This window comes from Pelmatolapia mariae, linkage group LG7, assembly GCF_036321145.2.
Source record: "Pelmatolapia mariae isolate MD_Pm_ZW linkage group LG7, Pm_UMD_F_2, whole genome shotgun sequence".
Lineage (NCBI taxonomy): Eukaryota > Metazoa > Chordata > Actinopteri > Cichliformes > Cichlidae > Pelmatolapia > Pelmatolapia mariae.
The window spans coordinates 5,757,048-5,782,758 of NC_086233.1; the positions used below are offsets into that span (position 1 = coordinate 5,757,048).

The 25,711-nt window shown below is 41.1% G+C and overlaps 1 protein-coding gene across 10 annotated transcripts in view; it reads right to left on the reverse strand.

Annotated features, from left to right (window-relative positions):
• Positions 1–25,711, reverse strand: part of ppfibp2b (PPFIA binding protein 2b) — a 100,533-nt gene that overhangs the window by 9,611 nt on the left and 65,211 nt on the right. For 2 of the 10 annotated variants that reach the window (XM_063477667.1, XM_063477672.1), the window contains 18 exons: positions 24,523–24,672; positions 17,651–17,878; positions 16,648–16,740; positions 10,709–10,820; positions 10,503–10,535; positions 9,342–9,403; positions 9,172–9,247; positions 8,990–9,072; positions 8,817–8,884; positions 8,671–8,736; positions 8,529–8,589; positions 8,258–8,305; positions 5,079–5,235; positions 4,578–4,610; positions 3,402–3,434; positions 2,126–2,261; positions 1,911–2,030; positions 1,670–1,820 (listed from right to left, as the gene is read on the reverse strand). In XM_063477667.1, coding sequence (XP_063333737.1) covers positions 1,670–1,820; positions 1,911–2,030; positions 2,126–2,261; positions 3,402–3,434; positions 4,578–4,610; positions 5,079–5,235; positions 8,258–8,305; positions 8,529–8,589; positions 8,671–8,736; positions 8,817–8,884; positions 8,990–9,072; positions 9,172–9,247; positions 9,342–9,403; positions 10,503–10,535; positions 10,709–10,820; positions 16,648–16,740; positions 17,651–17,878; positions 24,523–24,672 — 1,710 coding nt within the window. Of the gene's footprint in view, positions 1–1,669; positions 1,821–1,910; positions 2,031–2,125; positions 2,262–3,401; positions 3,435–4,577; positions 4,611–5,078; positions 5,236–8,257; positions 8,306–8,528; positions 8,590–8,670; positions 8,737–8,816; positions 8,885–8,989; positions 9,073–9,171; positions 9,248–9,341; positions 9,404–10,502; positions 10,536–10,708; positions 10,821–14,937; positions 15,067–16,647; positions 16,741–17,650; positions 17,879–24,522; positions 24,673–25,711 lie in introns of all 10 variants that reach the window. The other 8 variants (XR_010094292.1, XM_063477668.1, XM_063477665.1 and 5 more) reach the window with 7 other exon arrangements.

Sequence of the window (25,711 nt, forward strand, 5' to 3'; positions counted from 1 at the left end):
GAATGTGGAATGATACTGAAATAACTCCAATAACAGGCAAAACATGAAAGAGTTTTCCAAATTCTCCAAAGTCTCCTATCTGTGAAATTATTGTTTAAAAATATTTTAGTGCTTTATACATTCATCGAACAAGTGAAAAATCCCTGGTCAGATCATGGGAGGAGACACAAATCCCTTTAGGTTCGTGTCAGGAAAAGCATCCAACATAAAAAAAATCTGCCAAATATAACTTGCAGAGCTGCTGCAACAGCAGCAACCATCCATTCACTTATCCTTTTCAGGGTGGCGGGGGGTGCTGGAGCCTATCCCAGCTGTCATAGGGCGAGATATACCCTGGTTGCCAGTCTGTCTCAGGGCTAACACACAGAGACAGACAACCATTTGCTCTCACATTTACTCCTGCGTTTTGGACTGTGGGAGGAAACCATGCATGGGGAGAACATGCAAACTCCACACAGAAAGAAGGTGGAATTGAACTCAGGACCTTCTTGCTGTGAGGCAACAGTGCCAATGACGTGCCACCATGCTGCCCGTGCTGCAGCAACCCTTTGTGAATAAAGGAACAGCTTGAAGTAGCTTCTTCTACTGCAAAAGTGGTTAAATTGGCAGATAATGTGGAGCACCCATAAATTAGTAAACCTGCAAAATATATATATATAATTCAATCATTGATAAAATGACTGACAATCTGACCATCCATCCATCCATCCCCTTCCGCTTATCCGGGGCCAGATCGCGGGGGCAGGAGCCTAAGCAGAGAAGCCCAGACCTTCCTCTCCCCAGCCATTTCCTCTAGCTTTTCCGGTGGAACATCAAGGCATTCCCAGTACACCAAGGAAGTGCCCAGGAGGCATACTTGTCAGATGCACGAACCACCTCAACTGGCTCCTTTGGATGTGGAGGAGCAGCAGCACTACTCTGAGCCCCTCCTGGATGGCTGAACTTCTCACCCTATCTTCCAATCTGACTATCTGATGGTAATTTCATTGAATTTAAATGATTAAACTAACCTTTTAGTAATAAAATCCATTCAAGTTCTGTACCTAAATTTAAAGAAATACTGCAAGATGCATACCATAAAGGACAAACCTGAAAAGTATATTCAAAGACCCAATTTCTATTGAAAAGATGAAGAATTTAATGAAGAACAACTTAAAGAAAAATAACAAAATGGTCAAAAACCATGTTAAACACAGTACATAAATAAACAAACAGTTGTCTACTCCTAGCAGAAGGATATATAAGGTGAGGTATTTAAAAAGAAAAACAGAAACTCCAGCTTCAAGTCAGAGATACTGATACGGCGATCCAAGGTTTGACAGTTTCATTGGATCACAGTATCAATATAGATTAACCTGAAGAAAGAAACAGAACTGATCAAAATGATCTCGATGAGACGCAGAGAAAGGTTGGAGGTGGAGATGAGGTGTATGATGTGACAGTGTTGAAGGCGAAACTAAAGAGCTGGTTGAAAGGCAGAGGCAGGCATTACTAAAGACCAAACAAACAGACAGACGGCAAAAATGATCAGACAGGTAGAAATGGAAAATATGTGACACGCTGTATGGAAAAGCAACACAGTATGATTGTGTGTGCCGGTTGTCTTAGAAGCATCACTTTAGGAACCATACTCTATAAAGCAGTGATGTGTGCGTTTAAATGTGTATACCTTCTCTAGGTCTTGTGGCATGGCTGATAGCAGAGTCTGACCGCTGGTGACCCACTGGCGAGCGAGGATGCTGTACTGACCTAGTCCAATGTCTTCAATCCAGTCACACACCTGCTCTGTGTTCCACTTAGAAAATGGCGTCTTCAGATCTCTGCGTAGGAACAAAACACCAAAAAGTGAACCGTGCACCTATTCACTCCTATTCACTTTATTAATATAGATATTTTATTAATTAATATACCGTGTTTTCCCTGAACGGGCCAATCGAGGTCCAGCTGTAGCTCTGAATCCTCCCCTCTTGAAGTCTCCTAGCTCTGGGTCATGAACTTGGACAGGACTACCCGACTGACTGCGACGGATCCTTGCAGACAGAAATGAGAATATGAGTATAAATATAAAAAGTTTCGACACCAAACATGCTGTTAAGTGTGTGCTCTGTATATCCTTAAAACATACTTCCCCCAGAGTTTCCTAATTCCTCTGTGACCCTTCCTGTTCTCTGGTGAGACAGGAGACTGCTGTCCAGAGTCCACTCCAGAGGACAGCGGGGACTGGTCTGATGGAAAGCACTCCTCCACCTTCTCTGAATGCTCTGCCACAGAAAAAAAAAACAATGAGGAGGGGAATCACTGCAGGAACCCGAGGGGAGCTCTGGGATCCAGAGTATCTGTGTTTCCTGCTATGGACAAGAACAACATGAACATCTGCTGCTCCAAATTAAATCACACGTATGGGTGATTGTTCTGTTTGGAAAATTGACCGTCTCACTTTGAGATTTTTCATACATGCAATAATAAACCACTTTTTGTACAACACTACACCTTTTATATGCACCAGACCAACAGTTTGAAATTCCTCTATTTCTTATCACAATATTAAAGCTCCTACTCATACCTATAGTCACTGTTCTGGAATTACTTTCCTGGCTACTTCTACAGCTGGTACCATGACAGGATTACTGATGGGACCAATAGGTCATAAACTTTGTGTTTAAGCAAATATTCTTTACTAAAACCCACTACAAATAGTCAAAGGACAACTCAAAAAGAGATTTAGGATTACTCTAAAGAAATCCCACAGCACAAACACTACACATCCAAAGACAACACAAAAGTAACCAAGTGACCACAAAGACACAAGAGAACAATTGCAAAAAGAAGGCTCTATACACAAAAACAGAATTTCACTACAAAAGAGACACAAATTTGTGTCTGAGAGAGAGACAGGACTACCTTAGAGAAGACAAATAACCATATAGATATGCAAAAGACAAAAGAAAATGACAAAAGAAACAAAGCTCCAAAGATTTGCATCCCAAAGTGACCACAGAGATGCTAAATTGCTGCAAGAAAGGCTTTAAACAAGGCTAGAAACAAATCTGAAAAGTCCACAAAAAACATAAAAAAAATATGCCAAGTGACTTGGTACAACCAACAACACAAAGAAACAGGAAGATGCGCTGGAAAAAAGACACCAAAGGAAAACAGCTACTAAGTGGCACAAAGACATAATCGTTAATCGACTCAAAACTACAGTTTGTGTGTCTTTCTCCTATGTTGGAGTGCTTACTGTGTCATAATTCAAATGTGGCTGTTAAACTGTCCAATATTTGACAGTGCTCCATAAAATGATGCAGATAACCTATTTAGCCCCAGAAACACAGACAAGCTGGCAAATTCTTCTCAATAGGTTTGTAAGACTCCTACACTTAGGGGTGAAATGATATACCCACCAGCATCATAGAGGTCATGTTTTCCAGGAGATCCTGATGCAGAAGAGGTTAGTTAAGTGAGAAGGATGCAAGCAGAAAAAAAGCAGAAGGCATTATTAGTCAAAGCGTCTTTATCTCCAAAATAAATGCTGAATACATGTTTGATTGTAAAGCAGAGCTGTTGACAGTTAAGTCTTTAGAAGTACTCTAAATTACTGCTTCAAGCCCATTACTCTAAATATCTGTCTCAGTTAATATGCACTGACCTCTGAATATGCATGTTAGTCCATGCTACATCTATCCATCCTATCTGCCACTCAGCGGTAGGATCAAGAATATCTGCCCAAATACTCTAGAACCAGAAAACGATTTTCTAAGATAAGTGCAAAATATACAGGGTTTCTTAAAAGTCCCTGAATAAGAACAGTAATGTATTTTAAATAGTGCTCTCATAGACTGTATAGAAAGGATGGACACAGCCAACACAGTACCACAGACTGGTTAGTGCAGCCTTGTTGTGAAGGATCAAAGTGAATGTTCTCCCCACAACAGTCTTCAGATTGTGAAACCTGCCACTTCAACTATTTGAAGCAGCTACCTTTTGATTTCACTCCTGTTTGAACACTTGCTCCTTCAACAGGGAGCATCAGCTGTGGACTGTGAGCGAGTGCAACCCCAGTGAGGCCACGAGAGCGAATGGGAGCGGATGTCAGATTGCATCCTTTGTTTACTTTGGGGTGTTTTAGCTAGTTGAACTTCATACATACTTAAGCTTACACTCCTCGCCCTCTCGCAGTCCTCTGATTACCCTCCTGCCTTCTTAAGCTCTGGCTCTGTGTACGCCGATATACGGGTGGCTGTGTGCTTTTATGCCTATTAGCTTTAAAGCATGTGTTTAATTCAGCAAATGCTGATGCGAGAGAGGCGGGCATTATCTTCGACAGCTCTCTGAGTCGTGAGGGAGTCCTAATAATCCTGGGCTTTAAAGCTGCTTCATCCTCAGCGAAAACGGCTGCTCACCCTGACTCCGCTCACCTCTCAGAAAATCTTGTTTTGCTCACGAGATAGGTGATGCTTTTGTTTGCTCAAAGAGGCTTTCTCTCAGTGACTTCACAGTCACAGAAACACTGCGTTTCAGTTCTTCTGAAAGTGTATTTTCAGTGTTGACATTTGCGTTTCTGTGAGGGCATACAGTACCTAAAACCGGAGCACTGGCACTCCTGCAGCGAACTGCAGTCAGAGCACAAACAGGAGAAAAGAGCAATCCGACAGCAGAGCAGGCATGAGGAGGAGGAGAAAGAAAAGGCACAGAAAGGAAGCAGTGGGCGAAGAGTTAGTTGACAAAGACAAAAAATAATTTTTTATTTTTGTTTTGTTTTGCTTTGCAGTGCTAAATGATCTGTTCACCAAAATCACTTGCTTTATATTCCAAGGAAAAGTTACACAAGAGGGGAAATATGCATGTTGGCTTTCTTGCAAAGCTAAATAAGATGTGTATGGTCACTATGAAGCTACAGCCAGAAGGCTGCTTGATTAGCTCAGTTGAATAAATGTATTCCCCAAAATATACAAACATTTAAATTTTTCCCTTGAGTGTAAAGTCACGCAGATTTTTTAGGTTTAAATTACAAAGAGTGAGAGACCTGCATTTGAGATTTCACAGATTAAAACATGGTACTTAACAGATACAACACTCACTCAGACTGTAGTCCTGGCTGTGGCTGTGGACAGGCGAGAGCTGGGCGGGAGATAAATACTCTCCGTCTCTGTCGCCGTTCAGCTCGGCCCGCGGCTCGTTCTTTTTACTCAGTTTCCCCGGCAGAGTTTGGTACTTGTTCAGCTCCATGTGGGGATTCTGTACAATATAAAAAGCAAACAGTGTGTTACTCTTTCAGCCAAGTCTGGCATCACATTCCAGATATAATCTTAAAATGTATACAATTCAATAAATTCACTGCAGCTTTGACTCTAAAATGATTTTCTTAATAGACACCTCTGACTCTAACAAAGTGGACACCTTAATCTCTGTATTTTGTTGCTATGTGGCTCTGATTCTCTTTTTTTACATTCTTCTTTAAATACACTGAAAGTTTGTGGCTTTACCCGTGCTCTGATGGCTTTCATAAGATCACAGCGGGGCCGTGAGGTGATTTGTGTTTTTCCTCTGTTGCATAACCGTCTGTCCTTTAGAGAGTGAATGTCTGATGATGCTGGAATATAACCGCGCATTAAAGTCATCGGGGTCTGAGAGAATAACTGGAGAAAGGCCAGCAGAAAGAAACAGCTGGGAGGCAGCTGTGATGTCAAGTACTACCGACAGCCACTTCAGGTGGGTCTTGGCCCTTTTGCGTGTGTGTGCGTTTGTGTGTGTGTTTGTTTGTGTAGACGCAGTATGATTATACGATTATATATTGACTGTAATGCACAGGGGAACTTTTTTTCAAAGGAAGAACTCAACTGTGAACTTGTCACACTGAGAACAAGAGGTCAGAGGGCACCAGGACAGTTACATCACTGTTTGCTATAAAGCACAGCATTACTACACATTCTAGCAGTTTATAAGTGGCCTCACAGAAAAGAAGACAACGCTATGAGCTTGTTTTTGTCTATTATGCATATCCCTCGAACATATCAGTAGGTCATCAGTCATTACTTGTTGATGTAAGTGCATCAGGTCTATTTAAGAGACGCTTTGCCTTGTGTGGATCTTTTTATGCAGCCATATAACTACACACACAGAAACTACTCCATTACTTTTTGCTTTTCTGTTACATCTCTCAGTACTCTGCCTCTTTCTGTATGACTAACACTCTGTGTACTTTGGATGTATGATAATTAGTATGTTCAAGTCTTAATTCATATGGCTTGATACTAATTAGTATGTCCCCTTGCCCTTGATTGGCTCCTCCACTTGCCTGTCCTGCTGCTGCCTCCTGCCCCTGCACCTGATTGGTTCCCCAGTCCACGCTTGAAGCTTTAACCTCTGCTTGAAACCAAGAGAACTGACTGCGATTGGCTGTGAGCAGCCAATCACAGTGTCTTGTTCTATGGCTGTTTTTATTTTCTCCTAGTTTGTATCTTATTAGAAGCTGTCAAGCTTCTGCTCTGTTTCTTTGTTTATTCAGCAATGCAACCATATCCCACTGAGGCACTTAGCCTGTAGACCTCTGTCATGTATCGGTTTGCATCGAAATGTGTCTGCTTGTGGCCAAAGAGCTCAAATTTGTGACAGAATAGAGAAAAATCTTCTACAAATCTCTGCTCACAGTCCGCTGCTTCTACAAACATTCTTTACTGCTTATTAAAATATCATTTCACCCTCCTGCTAGAGAGCTGGGGTCCAATCTCTACTTAACCTTTATTTATTAAAGTTACTTTTTTTTAGGTTAAAACTTAGTATTAAAGTGTTTCCTGTTATTTGTGAAACATGTATAATGAGGATGGATGACTTGCTGGCACAAACAAAATAATGCAAACCTGTTAGAATTCACTGAATAGGATAGAAGAAGGAGCGCATCATTTTAGACATTTTAGACTATTTGTTTACTTATAATAACTACAAAATAACAGAAAATTTAGGAACTCTTAGAGGAAAGTTGCCCATTACCTGGACAAAAACAGTCACAATCACATTTTATAGCCAACAAATATTTTACCCTTTCATAAATAAACAGATTTTCTGCTTGAAAAATGTAAGCTGGTGGCGAGAAAGAAGCCAAAAATCATCAGGTGAATGACTTGATAGGTGAAAATTATGTTTGGCATTAAAAAAAAAAGAAAAAAAAGCAAAAGCAAGAATGTGGTCATGATCCAAATTTTAGAGGGATATATGTGAATATATCTTTAGATACAGTTTCTTATCATTAGGGGGGGGGAAACAAAGTTGGTCATGAAGATTAGTTAAGGAAGGAGAGAAGGAAAGTGGCCCTAATATATCCATGTGGCCGCTGTAATAAGAGCTGTCTGAGTTCTCTAAATACTGAACAAAAGGTGCTTCAGTGCTTCATTTATTGCCTCATTTAACAGAGGAAACCCTAATCCACCCTTTCTGAAAGGAAAGGCGATCATCTTGACAATTCAAAGCATTGCACGTCAGACCATTCACAACAATAAACGATCAAAGTAACTGACGTTTGGTGCAGATTATCATGTAAATAAATCCTGCCTTGTGGGACTAATAAAGGTTATCTTATCTTATCTTATCTTATTACATAACATGCAAATGTGTGGATATGTTTTAGACCAAAGCTGGACTATGAACCACTCTGTTAAAATTCTTGCTTTAATCAAGGCAACGACTACAAAGGATCATCTCTTTAGTCGGAAGAGAAAATACGAGTGGACAGCAGGGTGGGATTTCCTGCGGGGAGTCTACACAGGAGAAGATTAGTGATGTAGGAGAGATGAGAGACCAGAGAACGTATGAACCTGTAGTTTCGCCAAGTAAAATAGCCAATGTGATATGAGCAGGTGGTGGTGACTACATTAAAGGGTTACCTGCAGTAAGATTCACCGTGTTGTTCATATTTATACAGCCTGCATAAAACAACAAGGTAAAAACAGACAAGGCAAAGTATCCAATATGTGTTTGGAGCTCTTTTTGTGCCACGCCAACATTTTAATGAGCAGTCGGATTCTCTTTTCCTTATGAAATTACATCTTTCCCTGACTTCATGGTGTTTTCCATACAGGTCACGGAAAAACTGATTAGGAGTCATTTTTTTGGACTATTTGGCCACAACCCAAGTCTTGTTTATATTTTGATTTATTTCATCTTCTTTACAAAAAATATATACTAATCCTGTAATCTAAAGATGTATAATGAATACATGGGATTTGTGTAGCTAAATGTGTAACATCATGTTGCAGATCAGTACCTCAGCCCCTACATCTGATTCACTTTCAAGTGGCTGGATCTCTACAGCCTACAGCCAACAGAGAGACGGGAGAGACCAGAGAACACACACACACACAAACCCAGAATTAGAAGGTTAGCAATCACACGGTCAGATTAACAGAACGTTAAAGATTAGCTAGAAAGAACTGATTTAAAGTACTTTTTAGTAAGCAGATGTGATAGGCTGGATTAGATAGAGATTAGTATGTTTATATTAAACAAGCGAATTGTGGAGGCAAACACTAACAGACCTTTTGTAAAGATCCACTCTGCAACTCTTCAAGACTGCTGGACATCAACCGGCGCCGATGCCTGCAGAAAAAATATTGTATCACTGACATCTGGTTAAGCAGACGTACACTTTGAATGTGCTTGTACTGTAGCAGGGCTTACCAAGATCCATTAAACAAACTTGGGTCAGCAGCGGACACCAGCGATGTCTCCACAGAGTTCTGGAAACTGCAACAGACACCACACAGAGTTAACTCAGAGTCTGGCGTTCATTCATCGCGTACAGTACGAGCGCTGTGCATTCATACCTGGAATCCAAATCCCTCTGATACGGGGATGAGGACAGCATAAGTGGTGACGATCCTCTTGATGACAGCTATGCAGGAAAAAACATTTTTTCAAAGCATTTGTGGAGAAATGAAGTGAGATTATTAACCCAATAATTCTTTGACTTTTATTTAAAATTTCTTGTGAATCCTACCTCTGATCTGAGGATGTCAGAGTGTGCTTTGTGAGTGATGGCTTTGAGCTTTAAACTGCCACTCAGCTCCTCTTCACTGCTTCCTGGTAGATAGAAACCAAAACAATTGGCAGCATAGTGACGTTAGAGAGAAAAGACAGGTTTCCAAGCAGAAACTCACAATACAGAAAAAGGAAGCTCACCCTGCGTGAGTGCCATGACCTCCCTCATCTTTCTGTACTGGCTGAGCAGAATGGTAAGCTCCTCTATACGTCGATCCTGTTATCACCAAGGCAGAAATGGTCATTCTCTTTTTATTTAATCTTGTTGTAAATGATATATATTGTAGCAGTGGCAAAAATGATTTCATTACCTTTTCGTCATTTGAAGCCAACAAAGACTCCATCCCCACCTTTAACCTCTGGTATTCCTGGTCTAACAAAGAAGACAAAGAAGTTAAAAAGGATCCTATTGTACCCTCACGCTAGCTAGTTAGATCAGGGTAGCTGATGGGTGCACGAAGCGGTGCTGGTGACAGACATGAGAGCCATGCAAATAGGACTAATCAAGCAAAACAAATACATGCTGACAGCACAACTGCCCATGCAGCATCACCTGGGACACACGTGGAAACTGAGCATTGTCAACAGCACCATTACAGAGAGAAGAACTAATGAGGCTTGCATCAGTATCAGCCACACAAACTCCAGCTGGCACCGGATTTCATTTAACATCCTTTCAAATGCAGAAACTTATCTAAACAGGATTTCTTTTTTGTTTATTCAAACGGCTCATCTTTGAAATGATATGCATGTCATCGGTGGCTTTAGAGCACCATTTATAAGGCAACAAGAAAGCAATTCTAATGAACTGCAATATGACAATGCCAGGAGGAAAAACAAAGCACAAAATGTCAGGATACTGCAACGCTCTCTGGTGACTCCTCCTGCAGAAATGAATAAACTAGTTACAGAGTTTTTTTTCTACTACTTGTCCCACTCTCCTTTCAGATTTTCTTTAGTTAACATGTTTATATTATAGTCCTCTCAATGTGCTCATTATGTTCTATTTACTCAGATTTGAATCTAATTTTTTACATGCCTCACTGTGTGCATTTATCAGCATGTTTGTGTGGTAATTTTATACTGTACTTTATATTCTATGTGTTCTTCCCAAACCGGAAGGCACTTTGGGTGAACTCCTGTTAAATAACGATGATTTGATGTGGTATAAGAAGTTTGTACAGGACAGTGGACGCTGCATAGCCTGACACTCTTCTGAGTCTTTTTGATTTGAAAGGATGTACAGGCTCACATCACAGACACACACTGAAGCTTAGCTGTGGTCCAATCCCAAACCAAACATCCACATTCCCGATGAAGAGACTACTTAGCCTCGACATTTAAAGTGTTCCCTGTTTGGTTTTAAGTTTCACATTTGAGTCATAAATATCACTGAATGACCAAAACAGAAAAATCCAGCTGTCCAGGAGGTTGCTTAGAAATTAGTCCCATTAGCAACATAAATGCCTTACATTTGTTAATCAGATGCTTGATATACACCTCCTCTACAGCAGAGGGCAGCAAAGAGTGGAAAAAAACAAGCCAAGTGGAGAACAGAGAAGAGAGTAACTGTTGATTAGATGTTACAGTAATCAGAGTTGACAGACGTGCACATCGCTGCCTCTCGCACATATCTGCACTGACAGATTTGATTGGTCAGACTGTCAGCTGAGTGTACCTCTCTCTGCGTTGTCATTGGCGCTGCCGCCTCTGGCCAGCAGCTGGGTCTGTAGGCACTCGATCTCAGCATCTTTGGAGGCCAGGAGCTGCTGCAGCTCTGAGATTTCTGCCTGTGGAGGAAGTCAGAGTAGATGTCTGTGAACTGGGTCGATCTTCCAGGTCAGTGGATGTCTGTGAGCTGTAAGTGTGAAGCAACTAAGCAAATCATTTTTTTTTTTAAAAAGGAATCATTTCTAAAACCAACCAGCCAACTGATGAGCCATCAGAGTAACACATAAAATGAGTTGTGAATTCTGACATTATTCTATATTATCATCATTATTATTATTATTATTTGGCACTGAGCACCTTCTTTCAAATAAAAACTACACAATGGAAAGACAAAACAAGCACTGAAAGCCACATGCAGCCACAAGTTATTTTGAGGTTTTCTACTTTAAATCAACCCCACTATTTCACTTTTTTACAATACTTTGTTAAAACAAACTCTACCACAGCTTTCTCCACACGATCTAATGAAACTGCATCGCCAGTCAAGCATCTATCCAATGAAGTATTTCTGGCAAAAAAAACACAATTTCTGACACGTACTACGCTCTCCACCCTCAGCTGTTAACTGTAACATGAATGACATTACTGCATTGTGCCCAAACAGCTGAAAATGAGGCCAGGATGACGTGCCATAAACTGCACTTAGCTGTGGGAAGACTTCTTAACAAAGTTATAGCATAGTACAAAAAAGTTTTGACAGATTGTTTCCTCTGCATAATTGGTTCAGTTTTGTTGAATGACATTCTGATAGTTATTTGATCCATCACTAAGCAAATATGTGTGTTTCTGTGCACTGCATTCATACAGTTTACGTAACTTTAGCTTACTAGCATTATCTGATAGCATAGCATGCCACCTTCTCATGCTAATATAGTTATTTTTGGCTCCAAAAACAACATGGCAATGGTCAAACAAACAAAATTCGAGGTCCAGGAAACAATAGGTGGCATCACTTTCATTATGTCCATCTTTTATATACAGATGGTGTAAAAACTACATTGTTTTTGTAGATTTGGGGCAGAGGACATATTTAAAGCCCCACATAACACAGAACACCCCACATATGTGTGTTTGTTTTATGTGCATTTGTCCAGGTGAACTTTTGTTCTCCGGCCAGCAGTGACAACTTTCAAGAATAACCATTTCAAGGTTATCAATCACGTCCATCTTTTATATACAGTCTACAGCCTAGTGACTAAGACAGTGGTTCTTAACCTGGGTTCGATCGAACCCTAGGGGTTCGGTGAGCCGGTCTCAGGGGTTCGGCAGAGCCTCCACCGCAGAGGTCACAGAGGTCCAGACACACCCGAATTATCGTGTAAATTTGTGATGACACGCCCCCTTCTGGCCATCACTGGCTGCAGACTGTCATGCTACACTGCTTGGCAAATCAGGGCTGCGGGGAATGTAGCGCGCGCAGTAGTCAACAGGTGAATGTAGTGGTAGTACTTCGTGTGATTTATTTTAACATTTTAATCCATACTAACTATGTCGGGCAAAAGAAGAAAGTGGTCGGACGAATATGTACAGTATGGATTCACATGTATCACGGAACGTGATGGGAGTGAGCGTCCTATCTGCATGATTTGCAACGCCAAGTTGAGCAACTGTAGTCTCGCACCGGCAAAACTAAAGGAACACTTCTTGAAGCTGCATGGAGACGGGGAATACAAGAACACAACACTTGCTGAGTTCAAGGTGAAGAGAGCCAGATTCGGTGAAAGGCCCACTCTGCCTGCTCTTGGATTTGTAGCCGTTAACAAACCGATCCTCACAGCATCGTACGAAGTTGCTTACCTGATCGCAAAGCAGGGCAAGCCACACACCATTGGTGAAACACTCGTGAAACCAGCTGCGTTAAAGATGGCAAATCTGATTCTCGGAACAGCGGCCGAAGGTAAATTATCCCAAATTCCTCTTTCAAATGACACCGTCAGCGACAGAATAGAAGACATGAGTAAAGACATCTTGGCTCAAGTAGTCGCTGATCTGATTTCAAGCCCGGCAAAATTCAGCCTTCAGCTCGATGAGAGCACAGACGTTGCTAATCTAAGCCAGCTTACTGTTTTTGTGGACTATGTGAAAGATGACATGATAAAAGAAGATTTTTTATTTTGTAAGCCTCTTACAACAACAACTAAGGCAGCCGATGTGAAGAAGCTTGTGGATGACTTCTTCAGAGACAACAATCTTTCATGGGACATGGTTTCTGCAGTTTGTAAGGACGGAGCTCCAGTCATGCTAGGAAGAAACTCTGGCTTTGGTGCGCTAGTAAAAGCCGATGCACCACACATCATTGTGACTCATTGTATTTTGCACAGGCATGCATTGGCAACAAAAACCTTTCCTCCAACAATGGCAGAAGTATTAAAAACTGTGGTGGAATGTGTGAACTATGTGCGAAATAGTGCTCTGAGGCACCGCATTTTCAGCACATTTCAGCTAAGAAAGCTCTGGATTTTTTTATACCATTTGTTACAACATATCTTTGCGAGCAATCCTTTTCGACGATGCTGGACATAAAAACGAAGAAAAGGAACAGACTTTTCTGTGAAAATGACATGAGACTGGCACTTGCCAAGGTGAAGCCACGCATATCTGAACTGGTCTCTCAAAGGCAACAGCAGAAGTCACACTGATTTGCAGGTATGTAATTTCTTGTAAGTTCATGCATTGTGTTGGTTTTGTTCTTTGAACAAGGTGATGTTCATGCACGGATCATTTTGTGCACCAGTAAAAAAACATATCTATGTCTTGAATTTGAAAAAAAAAAATTTCACTAAAGAGGGGTTCGGTGAATGCGCATATGAAACTGGTGGGGTTCGGTGTCTCCAACAAGGTTAAGAACCACTGGACTAAGACCTAAGCGCTCAGTCAGACGTCTCATCACTTAAACTGAAGCCAACACAAACGGACAAATTAGGGTTACCGATGCTTCCGTTTAGGGAAAATTCAAATACAACAGCAAAAGGGAATGTTAGCATCAAAGTAAGAAACATCTTCTACAGTATCATTTTTTAAAAGAAACAATAATACTGATATTTTATACATATGCAAACGTTAAGCCTCTGTCTTATTTTTCAGTATTGACCCTCTAATATAATAAAAACTGCTGTACTTCAGTCTGCCTTCAGTCACATGCAATCCATGTTTTCTTTATCCATTACAACTTTCCTATTCTCAGACATCAGATTAAATGACTAAAGTGCCAAAATAAGAATTAAACAGGAAAACATTTATCTCCAAAAAATCATAAAGTGGACTCTGTTATTTAAGCTATTTGCTTGTGTCTGCTCTGAGGCCTTGACATGTTATGACGACCTAATCTGAGTTAAGACGAAAAGAACAGTAAAAAAAGGTAATCACACATTATGCTAACAAATACAGTGGAGGCAACAGCTGAAGACAACAGGTGTGTGTCAGACAGTATGTGTGTGCACAGACTGTATGGTAGCATGCTATAAGTGCAAACTTAACAATGCCTGCAGCTGCTCTGCAATAAAACCCAGAAGCAAAAACCTACAATAGGGCAAGAAGCAGGGAAAGCCAGAGAATAACTCAGAGATGTGCAGGGTTTTGTTACTACCATCAGATCTGTGTTTGTCTCGAAGGCTCCAAATATTACAGAGCATATATAATAAAATGAAAGGCACCAGCCAGGAAATCTGCTGAAGTGAGAATATGTGGAAGCCATCATTACCGTGTTATATCCTTAGTGCACAATATGAACACAGTAGGGTCGCACAAACACACAGAACTGATAGAATCAAATAAATTCACAAAATCCATGCAAACGCACACTAAAAATCACAACAACGGGAAAGAAAAAGCCACAAGTAAAAGGATGGAATCTACTGGTTTCTGCTTTTAAAAAATACAAACCTTGTCCTTATCAAAACCAGGAGCTTTTATTGTGTAGGTTTCTCTGTCCGGTCCCTTCCTGCTCAAAGGGACAGGACAGAGCTTCACAGCTATCGCAAGACCAACAAAAACAAATGCAACTAAGGAAACTAAGGAAAGAAAAGAAATGAGGAAAAAAACACGAGAAGGGGAGGAGCATGACGAGAAAAGTAGAAAAGAAGAGGCCAAACATAACACTAATCATAGGAAAGAAACCAACACGGGGAGATGACAAGCGGCAAGAGCAGGAGGCAGGAGAGGAGGAAGAGGAGGCACCTGTGCGCTGCGCCAGCGCTCCTCCCAATGCTGCTTCTCCAGCTGTGTGTGCTCGACAGTCAGCTTGAGGCTGGACAGCTGGGTCATGAGCGACTGGTAACACACATGGAGAGAGTAAGAGATAGAGAGCTAGAGAGGGAGAGAGGACAGGAAGAGAGTAATGACGGGGAGAGATTTAGGGATGTGAAGAGAAAGGAGGAGCGGAAAAAAGTGAAGAGAGCAAGCCGCAGAGAGGGGTTAGTAGAGAAGAGGAGAGGAGGCGGATAGTGAAGGAGGGAGAAGAAGAGAGGAGGAAGGAAGCACTGTAAGCACAGAGAAACCAATGGCAGTTTGACCTCCTTTAGACAATATCCAACAATATGTTAGAGAGAGACTCTGTCATAACAAAGGAAATGAACCTGCACGTCTCTGCTGCTGAGAAACACAGATGAGTGAAGCTCTGATTATTTCATCCTGATGAATGAAGGTTAAAGAAATTCACCTGGTGACAGTGTGATCAAATTATCTAACTTTTACGTAAAACATCACAGTAACACCAGCTGTTAATTTTATATTCTGTTACAGTATCCAGCATCCATTCTTGTCTACATCTGCTCTATTTCCTTTTTCATATGTGCAATTATCAAATTAGGAAGTCCGTCCTTTATACAGGTTTGCTGCAGTGACTTCACAGGCCAGTTTCCACATTTTGGTAAGTCTTCTTCAGGTGAGTTTGATGAGAAGTATACACCACACTCACATCTATGATATGAAGTTAGTCAGATTAGTTTAGAGCAATGTTTGGGTTCGTTTAATGTAAGTCTGGAAGAAAAGGGAAACAAGCCGCCTGGCTTTGTCCAAAGGAAATTAATCCACCCTAATGAAAACTTCAGAGCTCATTAAGTCCCATTTTTTTATTAATTTTTTATTTATTTTATTTATTCTATTGTATTCTACACAAAATAACTCTCAAAAAAAAGCAAGAGTTGCATTTTATTAAAAATAGTGGAAAAACACAACAAATCTCAAAACTCTGACTGTGCTGTATATGCGCTCCTTACAATTTCACATCAGTAATGCAATTTAACTTAAATTTAAGAAACGCCAAGAAAAATACCAGATGGAAGATCTCAGAGACTAATGAGCTCAATTAGTGATGTTGTTGGATATTAAAAAAAACATCTGAAAGAGGCCGAGCTGTTCAGAAGAAAAACTCGGAAGGGACTAACTGCTCTGTGAAAAACTACGTGGGCAAAGAGTTCAACAATTTAAGGGTTAAAGTGTCATAAAATAACAAAAGATTAGAGAAGTTCAAAGTATCGGGGCATTGCATCATAATATTTAAAGATCCAGAGATTCTGGAGACACCTCTAGACCAAGTACCAAGGCTAAAAACCAATGAAACGTTGCAATTTTGGGGCCCTACGACAAGTGAAATGGACATCTGTGAAGACGCCACTAATACTAAATGATGTTTACAGATTTTGGAGTAACACTGAAAGAACTTCTTTTGCACAGAAGACAATGCCAAACCACAATTTACATGTTTTCCAGCAGTAGTGAAACACATTTTTAAGTCTTCATATTCAAAAAAAGCACATATAATAAGATTTCTCAGTTTCAACATTTGATATGCTTTTGTATATGTTACACAGCATCCCAGCTTCTACAAACAGATTTTAAGTGCATGTGAAATGCATTTTACACTGCTCTGTGTGCTTTAGCAAGTACCTTGGTGGCTCTTAATTTCCTCTCATACTGGCTCTTCTCTCCCTCCAACTCATCCACTTTGCTCTTCAGCTGCTTAACTTCTTGTTGCAAATCCTGCAGAAAAGCCAAACCACAGCATTCTTTAGTTAGCCGGACCACTTTACATACATGTGCACAATTACGAAACTTTTCTGATGTTTCAAGCAATTCTCAAAAAAAGTTATACATTTCATCTACATGTCACAATCAGCACGAGGTTCATCTACATGAGTGGGCACGCATGCCAGCATATAAATGGGAGGGTATTCAAACACCAGGTTCACATTCAGTGCAGTTATAAAGGTCCCCGGGGCCAGACAGTACAGTGGTTAATAAAGGAAACAAGATCCTCCTGAAACAGACACCACAACGTGCAGTTAACAACCAGGAAACCCAGAACACTACTGAAAGCCTTCCGGGTCGCACATCTGCCACTTGCGCACTGCCACCATCTGGGGGAAACTTTGGACAGCATGGTTATAGGGACCGTAACATGACCCATCCACCTGGTCAGTGTATTAGGAAGCCGACAGATGTAAACTTTGTTAGTGGAGGAATCACTGTCATGCAAGGAAACCACATCGAATCTAATACAAAACACAATTCTGGTCCTAAAGGCAAGCTTGAAAGGATTTATAGAGACAACATCCTGATCGGTGCTGAAGTACATTCCAAATGTTTCAAATACTTGAGGAGTTCACTCTACGTCATACTGCTGGAAGACTTTTTAGGTAAATAACTCCTCAAATGTATGGAAGCATTTAGAAAACCCAATCGAAAGCATCAATCACTGCAAGAACCAGAGCAGAGTGTGACCCCAACATCCTGCAGTACACATACAGACACTACAAGAGAGGTTGTTAGCTTGATTCTGTGGAATATTCCAAATACCGGGTGGTGTGTGGACTGGTTAAAAGGGAAGAAGAGAAGAGAAGAAATGATGGGGAAGGAGGGTAAGATGAGTTCATCCATCAAGTCTCCCTACGTGAACAGTCTTTCCTCCATTGTGCTGCCGGGCATCAGAGCCAGACAGGCTCAGGTCCAAGCCGACCAACCCAACTTGAGGGCTGTAGCCCTGGGCTTGGCCGTCTCTTGGCTCCCCCTGCTGGGCCTCCTTCTCCTCCAGGGCCCGTTTCTCCTGAATGCGAGTGCTGATCTCCTCCTGAAACCTGCACATCTGCTCCTGGAGCTCACTGATGAGATTTACCACACACTGGGAGGGTTGGAAGACAAATGAAGGGTGGCAGAAGAGGTGAAATGGTGAGATGAGGAGAAGAAAAGAGGAATAAATGAAAGTCAGTTGAGAGGAGGAGAGGAGAATAAAACATGAACTTATTTGTTAATCAGTCAGTACAGTCGAAATGGTTGATGCCACATCTCGATCACTGTTGGCCAGTTGTAGTAGAAACTCAGAAAACACTTAAAAATCTTGTGAAACACACAAAGCACAAAGATTTACACAAACACTTGAAGCGGAAGAAAGAAATGCTTAAATTTAACTGGAGAAAATGTTAGAATCCTAGAAAAGAAGGAGCATTACACCTCAGCACATTGACAAACAACTGAAAACATCCCTAAGGAACCTAAGAGTAACTTTTACTCCTTTATATACTTTTGCATTATGCAATGCCCTCCTCTTGTATTAGTGCTGTAACAGTGAGATTGTGGGAGACAGATGCAGGCAAGGCATTATGCCTCACCATCTTACATTGTTGAAATAGTGTGAAAAACAGATCTGTGCTCATATACATCGCGAGTTTTCTGCGCCACCTCCCTGCTGGTTCAATGTGACCACTGACAGGAAAGGAGCGACCACTTTATTCTTAAGGTTAGTCTGGGGTCAGAGGAAAAAGCAGGAAGTCTAGTGGAGTTTGGAGAGCAGCGGTGAGCAGACAAACACCTCCTGTCAGCCAGAATTAGAGTGGGGTGGTTAAGAATGGGTTGTATTGTTTAGGTGAACTGTGCTCCAACTGAGTGGGTGAATCATCGTGTCCAATTAAATCAAGACAGCGGTCACAAATCACTAATTTGTCTCAGAGGGTTTTCCCAGTCTAACCGGCTTTTGTACAGGAATTAAAGATCGAAAGGTCAAACGCAACACGCCCCGTTGTGATACGACCACGACACTTTAGGCGTTCCAAAAGTCCTCAACCAACAAGTCTGTCATGCTGATGTACTTAGTGATTTTGCATTGTACTGGCTGTTAAGCTAGTGGTTGTTATTAGGATTGGATGTTCCAAAAGCTTCATTTATCCTGTTTACAGTCACATCAGAAAGACTCCACCGTATCACTAACAATCAATAGCAAGAAATACTAAAACAAGAAATTGTATTTAGGAAAAAATAAATCAGATTACCTTAAATATTAAAAGTGTCTCATTAATTAAATCCAGTGTCATAGAACAGGCCGTGGAAGATGTCGAGCGTATCCACTGAGGACAGATCAGGGCTAACATCTGTCTTCTGCTGACATTAGAATAGTTTCCATGGCAACTTCTGATGTTGCACAATATAAGTATGATACCATATTGTAAATATAAAAAATGGCAATAGGAACAAGCTCCCAAGATTTCAGTCTTTGTCATTGTGCTTCTTGGCCTATTTTACATACTCATGTCATTGATTTCTGATTTTGTCCACAATCAATTCTCTGAAAACCAGCTCAGCAGGCAGGGCTGTTTTAAACTACATAAAATCCACATTTCAGACTTCTAAAGCATAATTTTGTATAAGTAATAACCCCACCCAGAGCACCAGGGTTATTATAACATGCCTGAGCTCCAGCCAAGTCTAGTCGCATGAGAAACAGAGCCGTAACCCAGAATTTAGACCAATAAAACAAAACAAGACAGGATGTAAAGACAGGAAAAAAACAGAGCGTACAATAAACAAGAGACATGAAGGTGCACAGAGCAAAGTCTCTAACTGTTCTTTTTGTTTACACACATTAAAAGTTAAGCAAACTGTTGGTCTAAGAAAATGTCACAGCTCAGGGGAATCTTGTTCCTGAAAAGTGGTTGCTTTAGTACTTAAAGGTGTTCGTGAGATGGCAGCGAGCCTGTGTGTGGTGTTGGTGTGGTTTCCTGAGGTGAAAGTGTTTGGCCCCGAGGAATGCTCAGAATGGATGCTTGCCATTCCTCCTGACAGCCTACCGGAGCCTCGCAGCTGTTACTAACCACACACACAGACACACACACATATCCTGACTTTGCTGACAAAAATGCAGACCGGTGTCAGCCCCATCATAACGTAAACAAAGCAAAGCACCTCAGCTGCACACCGGACATGTTGGATTCTGGTGAGTACGTATGTGCATCTCAATACTGAATCAATACTAAACCAAGACAGCACCAACTTATAAAAACAGCTCATTGACAGGACTGATATTAGATTTATGTGGTGGAGCCTCAAGCTGAGAGAATAGACCTCATGATCCCTGAAGCAGCCTGAAAAACAGACTAGATAAAGTGAATAAGTGCCGCCCAATTCCCGTTGAAGTTTGTGCTGCTTTTTTACATTTTTTGCAATATAACCTTCTAAAAAAGGACTGCTTGATAATATCCTGCACTATTTTGTTTAATCTGCCTGTAAGATTTAATGACTCATTAACTGAAGGTGCCGAAATGCTGTTCTGGATTGTTCCAGCTCACTGGCTACATGAACTCATGCATGTAACCTAAATGGATTTTTTTGGATACATTTCAGCACCAAAACTACTGTGTTAGGTACAGGCATGATGCCTTGGGTTAACAGTAGCCACATGCTAGAAAGTGACAAGATTGCATGTAAAAGATGGGAACATGCTGCAAATATATTTCTAGGAGCACACAAACTGATTTACTAACATCTGCGATATGCAGGTTACTGCTAATTGCACCAGTATTTAATGCTGAAAAAGGGTATTGCATTTTTTGTGCTGGATATTAAAATGAACTGAGCACCCGTGCTAAGCGAACAGTGCAACTTTTGTAAATCACTATTTTAAACCAACATTTTAAACATCTATTTAACAGTTGTGTGAGACAAAGTGGTGCAGCTAGCATGACGTGAGTAGAAAGTGCCAAGATGTTGTAATTTTCATTCGCAAGAGTTAAGCTTTAATCTATCATATCAGGGTTTGCAGGCAGTTTTCTTATGAAATAAGGATCATGTCAGGTACACTAAACTCAGGCTCACTGTACCTGAAATGGTATCTGAAATACTGGACAGCTCCCAGGATTTATTGACAGAATGTGGCTTCCTGACTGAATAAAAAAGTTTTCTGCTAAGACAAATTTTCTTCTTGTTATTGAGTGAATGTGAGCTTTGCACAAGAAGCAAAGTCAGCTCACACTTGGTTTTCTCATAGAATCAGACATCGCTGACAGTCACGTCCTGCAGGATTTGCAGTGTGGCTATCATGCACGTTCAGTTAATGTGCACCTTACAGGTCAGAAAACAATATTTCAAACTACATCCTGTCACTTTTTGTATATCAGCCGTCTGTTCCTTATTTTTTCTCTGCCCTCTCTCTTTTCATCTGTTCCCTTCACTATCTCCTCCCCTCTGTCTGCTTCCGCTGATGCTTATCACACTCCATCCATGTGCGGTTGCAGAGTATGGGCCCCTGCGTGTCAAAAATGCTGTATCGTGTTTATTCTATCAGAGCACGGCCCTGGATGGCTTGTGATAGCTTTACACACAGACACACACACGCACACACAGTGAAACCACATGAGCAGCCTTAGTATCCGTTTGTGCCAGTGGGAAGCAGCTGGGTGTCACAATGAACAAAGTCCACACAAAGAAACTAGTGAAGACAAGCAAAGGCTGCTCAGCCGGACTTGGTTGGAATGCGTGTATGTGTGCATCGTTATTGTGTGTTCTGTCAGTGAGAAAACAACGTCCTAATGTAACTCTCACCTTCACCGAGGCCCAAACCTGTTGCTGAGCTGAGCAGTCGTTTTCACCTACACTCATTGGCCACTTCATTGGGTACACCTGTTCAAGTGGTTGCTAATCAAAATAGCTAATCAGTAAATCAAATGGCACCAACTCAATGGATTTAGGCATGCATGCATAGTCAAGATGACCTGCTGAAGTTAAAACTGAGGACCTGCATGGTTGTTGGTGTATTTCAGCGGCTGCTGATCTACTGGGATTTTCCTGCATAACCATCTCTACGGTTTACAGAGAATGGTCCAAAAAACTGAAGATACCCAGTGAGTGACAGTTATCTGTGAGAAAAAAAACTTGTTAATGCAAAAGGTCAGACATGAGCAGCTGCTTTGAGATTATGAGAAAGCAACAGTGACTCGAATGACCATTCCTTACAACCAAGGTTTAAGAGCCACTCTCAACACGCAACATGTCAAAGCTTGAAGCAGAGGAACTACAGCAGCAGAAGACTACACCAGGTTTCACACCTTTCAGCTAGAAAAAGAAAACTGAGGCGACAGTTTAAATGGGCTCACCGAAATTGGAGAGGATTGGAAAAATGCTGCGTGGTCCTACATTCATGGTAGGATCAGAATTTGGTGTGAATGGCATTAAAGCATGGCTCCAGCCTGGCTTGCATCAACAGTTCAGGCTGTTGGTGGTGTAAAAGTGTGGGGGGATATTTTAATGACACACTATGACACACTCACTTAAATGCCATCGCCTACCTGAGTACTGTTGGTGACCAAGTCCATCGTTATATAACCACAGTGTACTCATATTCTAATGGCTGCTTCCAGCGGGATAATGTGCCATGACACAGATCGTATTAAAATGGTTTCTTGAACATGACAATGAGCTCACAATACTTAAATGGAAGGTTCTCACTTTTCTGTAAAAGTCATGACGGCCATACTAGAATTACTGATTTCTTGATTTCAAAAGGTGGAAGGGCTTTAGGTGCACCAGGCTCATGAGTTTCAGGTGTTTTTTCACAGTTTCAGTTAATTATTTCTAAAGTCTCCGATCAAAAACAAAAACTGTTCCGCTGTCTCTTTGCAGGGTGGTGCTTAAACTCTCTGGAAATACTGTTTGATGTGTTCTGGCTTGTTTCAGAGCCTCACCAGTGAAGTTTGTACCCCATCCAGACACATTTCATCATTACCTATGCCAGTCAAGTTGGCCGGAGGGTGGGCATGTTTTCACCATCTGCCTGGTTATTATCTGGGTGACAGATATTTCAGGATCGCAGGACAGATTCTTCATTTGGCCTCTACGATTTCCATTTAAATGTGGGACAAAAACTGTGGGAAAATCCTGCTCGTGTGACTTTTTCACTGGACTTAGCGGGAAAACCAAACCTGAAAAACAACAAAAGTAACAGCAGGCTGCTGCTGTGGAAACGAGAGTCAACATGAGACTTTCTAAAGAAAGCTGTAACAGTTTTTCTTTTTGTTACACATGGCTTAAAGACAAACCACTATACAAGCGGTAAAAAGTTTAACCGTTACTATGAAACTTCAGCATTTGAAAGGATTTTTTTTTAGCAAGATAGCAAGAGGTCTGTAACTGAATCTCTGAATAAGAAAATGTGAGATTGCCTTATGAAATCTGTACTAATTTGCATAAATTTCCAACAGACAAGTGTACAAGGTTTCATGTACAGACTGTGCCTTGTGTGAATTAGCCGTTGCCTGTACAATAATGCACTTACAACTCTGAGGCTGATAAGAGCCCTGTGAATAGACCCGGTTAGCATCAAACACACATTCCACCAATCACACTCTTTAGCGGGATCGTCTGCCACCAGCCGACAGGTGAGGTCTCACAGACAGGAGATGGGAGGAATCAGCGCCTCAGAGTTTAATACACACATTAACATTTGTTTTCCTTCTTTATAAAAAGCTTGGATGAGAGAGTATAAATTGTGAGAACAAGCACAGATGCAGAAACCAAAGTAGAGAAAGAGTTGAAAAGCAGACATGTAGTTACTGTTATATCTGTAAGCCAAAATATTGTAAATACATATTATACAATAACAATCCCCCCTCCCCCCAATCTGTGCCTTTCTACTGTGACAGCAGTAGCCCCTGGTGAATGTTCATGTTCCCTCCTGGCTTGGAGACAAAAAACACAATAAAACCAGACAAACAGCTTACATACATCCTTAGACAGCATGTCTGAACTTCCCAAGAGCAGTACCACAGGATGCGTGTCCCTAAATAACCCCTCATGGAACATACGGAATAAAGATTATTAAGCTTTATTTGAAAAACAGTGGAAAAAACAATTGTGTTGTCTATTGATGTGCATTTTGAAGGTGATTTCATTCAAACCAAGCGGTGGCTCCAGACCTGATCATACCAGCGATGATGTTTTTGTTCCACTGGTTGCTCTTTGCAGCTGATAAATAGCCCAAACTAGCAGAAATGTAGTGAAGGATCACCCAGCCAAACACAGCTGAACAGTTAATGACAGTTGCTATTATTCAAGACGCTAATATCACATATTCTGATGTTGCATTATGGAGTTTTAGAGTTGGGCAAGATGAAAAGTATGAGACAGTCGGTATCTGGCCTTTCCACCTAATGAAGTACCTGAAAATCAATGTGTATAATCAAAGTACCAATAACTGTTTAATACCAACAAGTAAGTTAAAATAATACTCTTAATCTGTGCCCTAAAATTAGATAATGGTTTATTTCCCAACCATAAACAGGATTAACTGTGCAAAGTAAAATGTTCATCCTCCTGTTATTTAACTCTACAATACATCAATATGTACACAGAAGGGAAAACTTCCACTCAGGCAAGTGTGGCAGGGATCTTGGCTTATAGCCCATTAAACACAGACATCATACAAGTTTTTCATTTCTAGATCAAAGAAATCTAGAAATCTCGCTGAATGTGTTCGAAAGCATGTTTGTTGACTTTCCGTACCTCAGCTTTGTTCTGCTTTGCGTCTGACGAATCCTGCGGGTGTGAGTTGGTTTGAGTCTCCTCCATGCTGACCAGTTTCAGTTTGAGAAAGGACACCTCATCCATCAGATCCAGCTTCTGAGTTTCTAGCGAGGTCCTGCTCATCAGCTCCTGGGAGAATCACACGTGCACCGTCTAAGTCAGATGCATGGGAAGCAAACACGCAACTTACACAAGCTAGAGCAACGCAGATTTTGGAGATCGGTGTTGTGAGACTAAGCAGGCTACTCCACTCAGCGTATTGTTGTTCCCACACTAACAGAGCAGAGCGGTTGGGGCCCAGACCCCACAAAGCTAAATATATACACACACACAAGCGTGCTAGAGACTCTATTAATATATCCCTTCTTTGGTATGAGAGAGAGTAAAAGAAAGAGCATCTAAAAAAGAGAGAGAAAGAAAAAAAGCACTCCACTGGACATGAAGGAACATTTTTCTGACTCACACAAAACTCTGTTGCTTTCAATTCCTCATCTAAACTCCTTTAAATTGCACTTCCTCCTTTCTAAACTCAAACTACAGTTGACCTGGATTGCTGATTAAGCCTTTAACGTCCATCTTCTTGCTCCATACTTGTTTAGTATGAAACATTTAGAAAGAAATGGGAAGAAAAAAACCCCAAACAGACCAACTTACAACTTACAAGCTTTTTGTGCACCAATTTAAAAAGTTTAATAAGGAAAAACAAAATTGGGACACGTGTAAAAACTAGGACTGCCAACTCAAGTGTGACCCCCACTCATGATAATATAACAATAACTGTGGAAAACTTTAAAAATTACAACTTTATATGATTCCAGGAGGTTTGGTTCTGGGGCAATGGTGTCGAATGGCGGTGGCTAAAGCTGCAATATCCCTGTTACTTTTAACTTTGTTAAACAGGACAAATGTCGTTGATATATGCAGGACTCAGCTTGTCCAGTTAAAGCAGAGCACTCGATTAGACCAGCTACGCCCTGTAGTCACACACGTGCGAGTCAAAAAGCAGGGCACAGTTGGGTATTTAACCGAGCAGTTAGCGTTAGCTCAGAGCGCTGTGAAGGCAAAGAGGAGTGGGAGCTTTAGAAAGAGCACAAACAAATCTGAAAATGAACTAACTGAATGAAGGCTCGCAAAAGTTCACCTCTTTCTAGTCCAGTCCTTCAGTCAG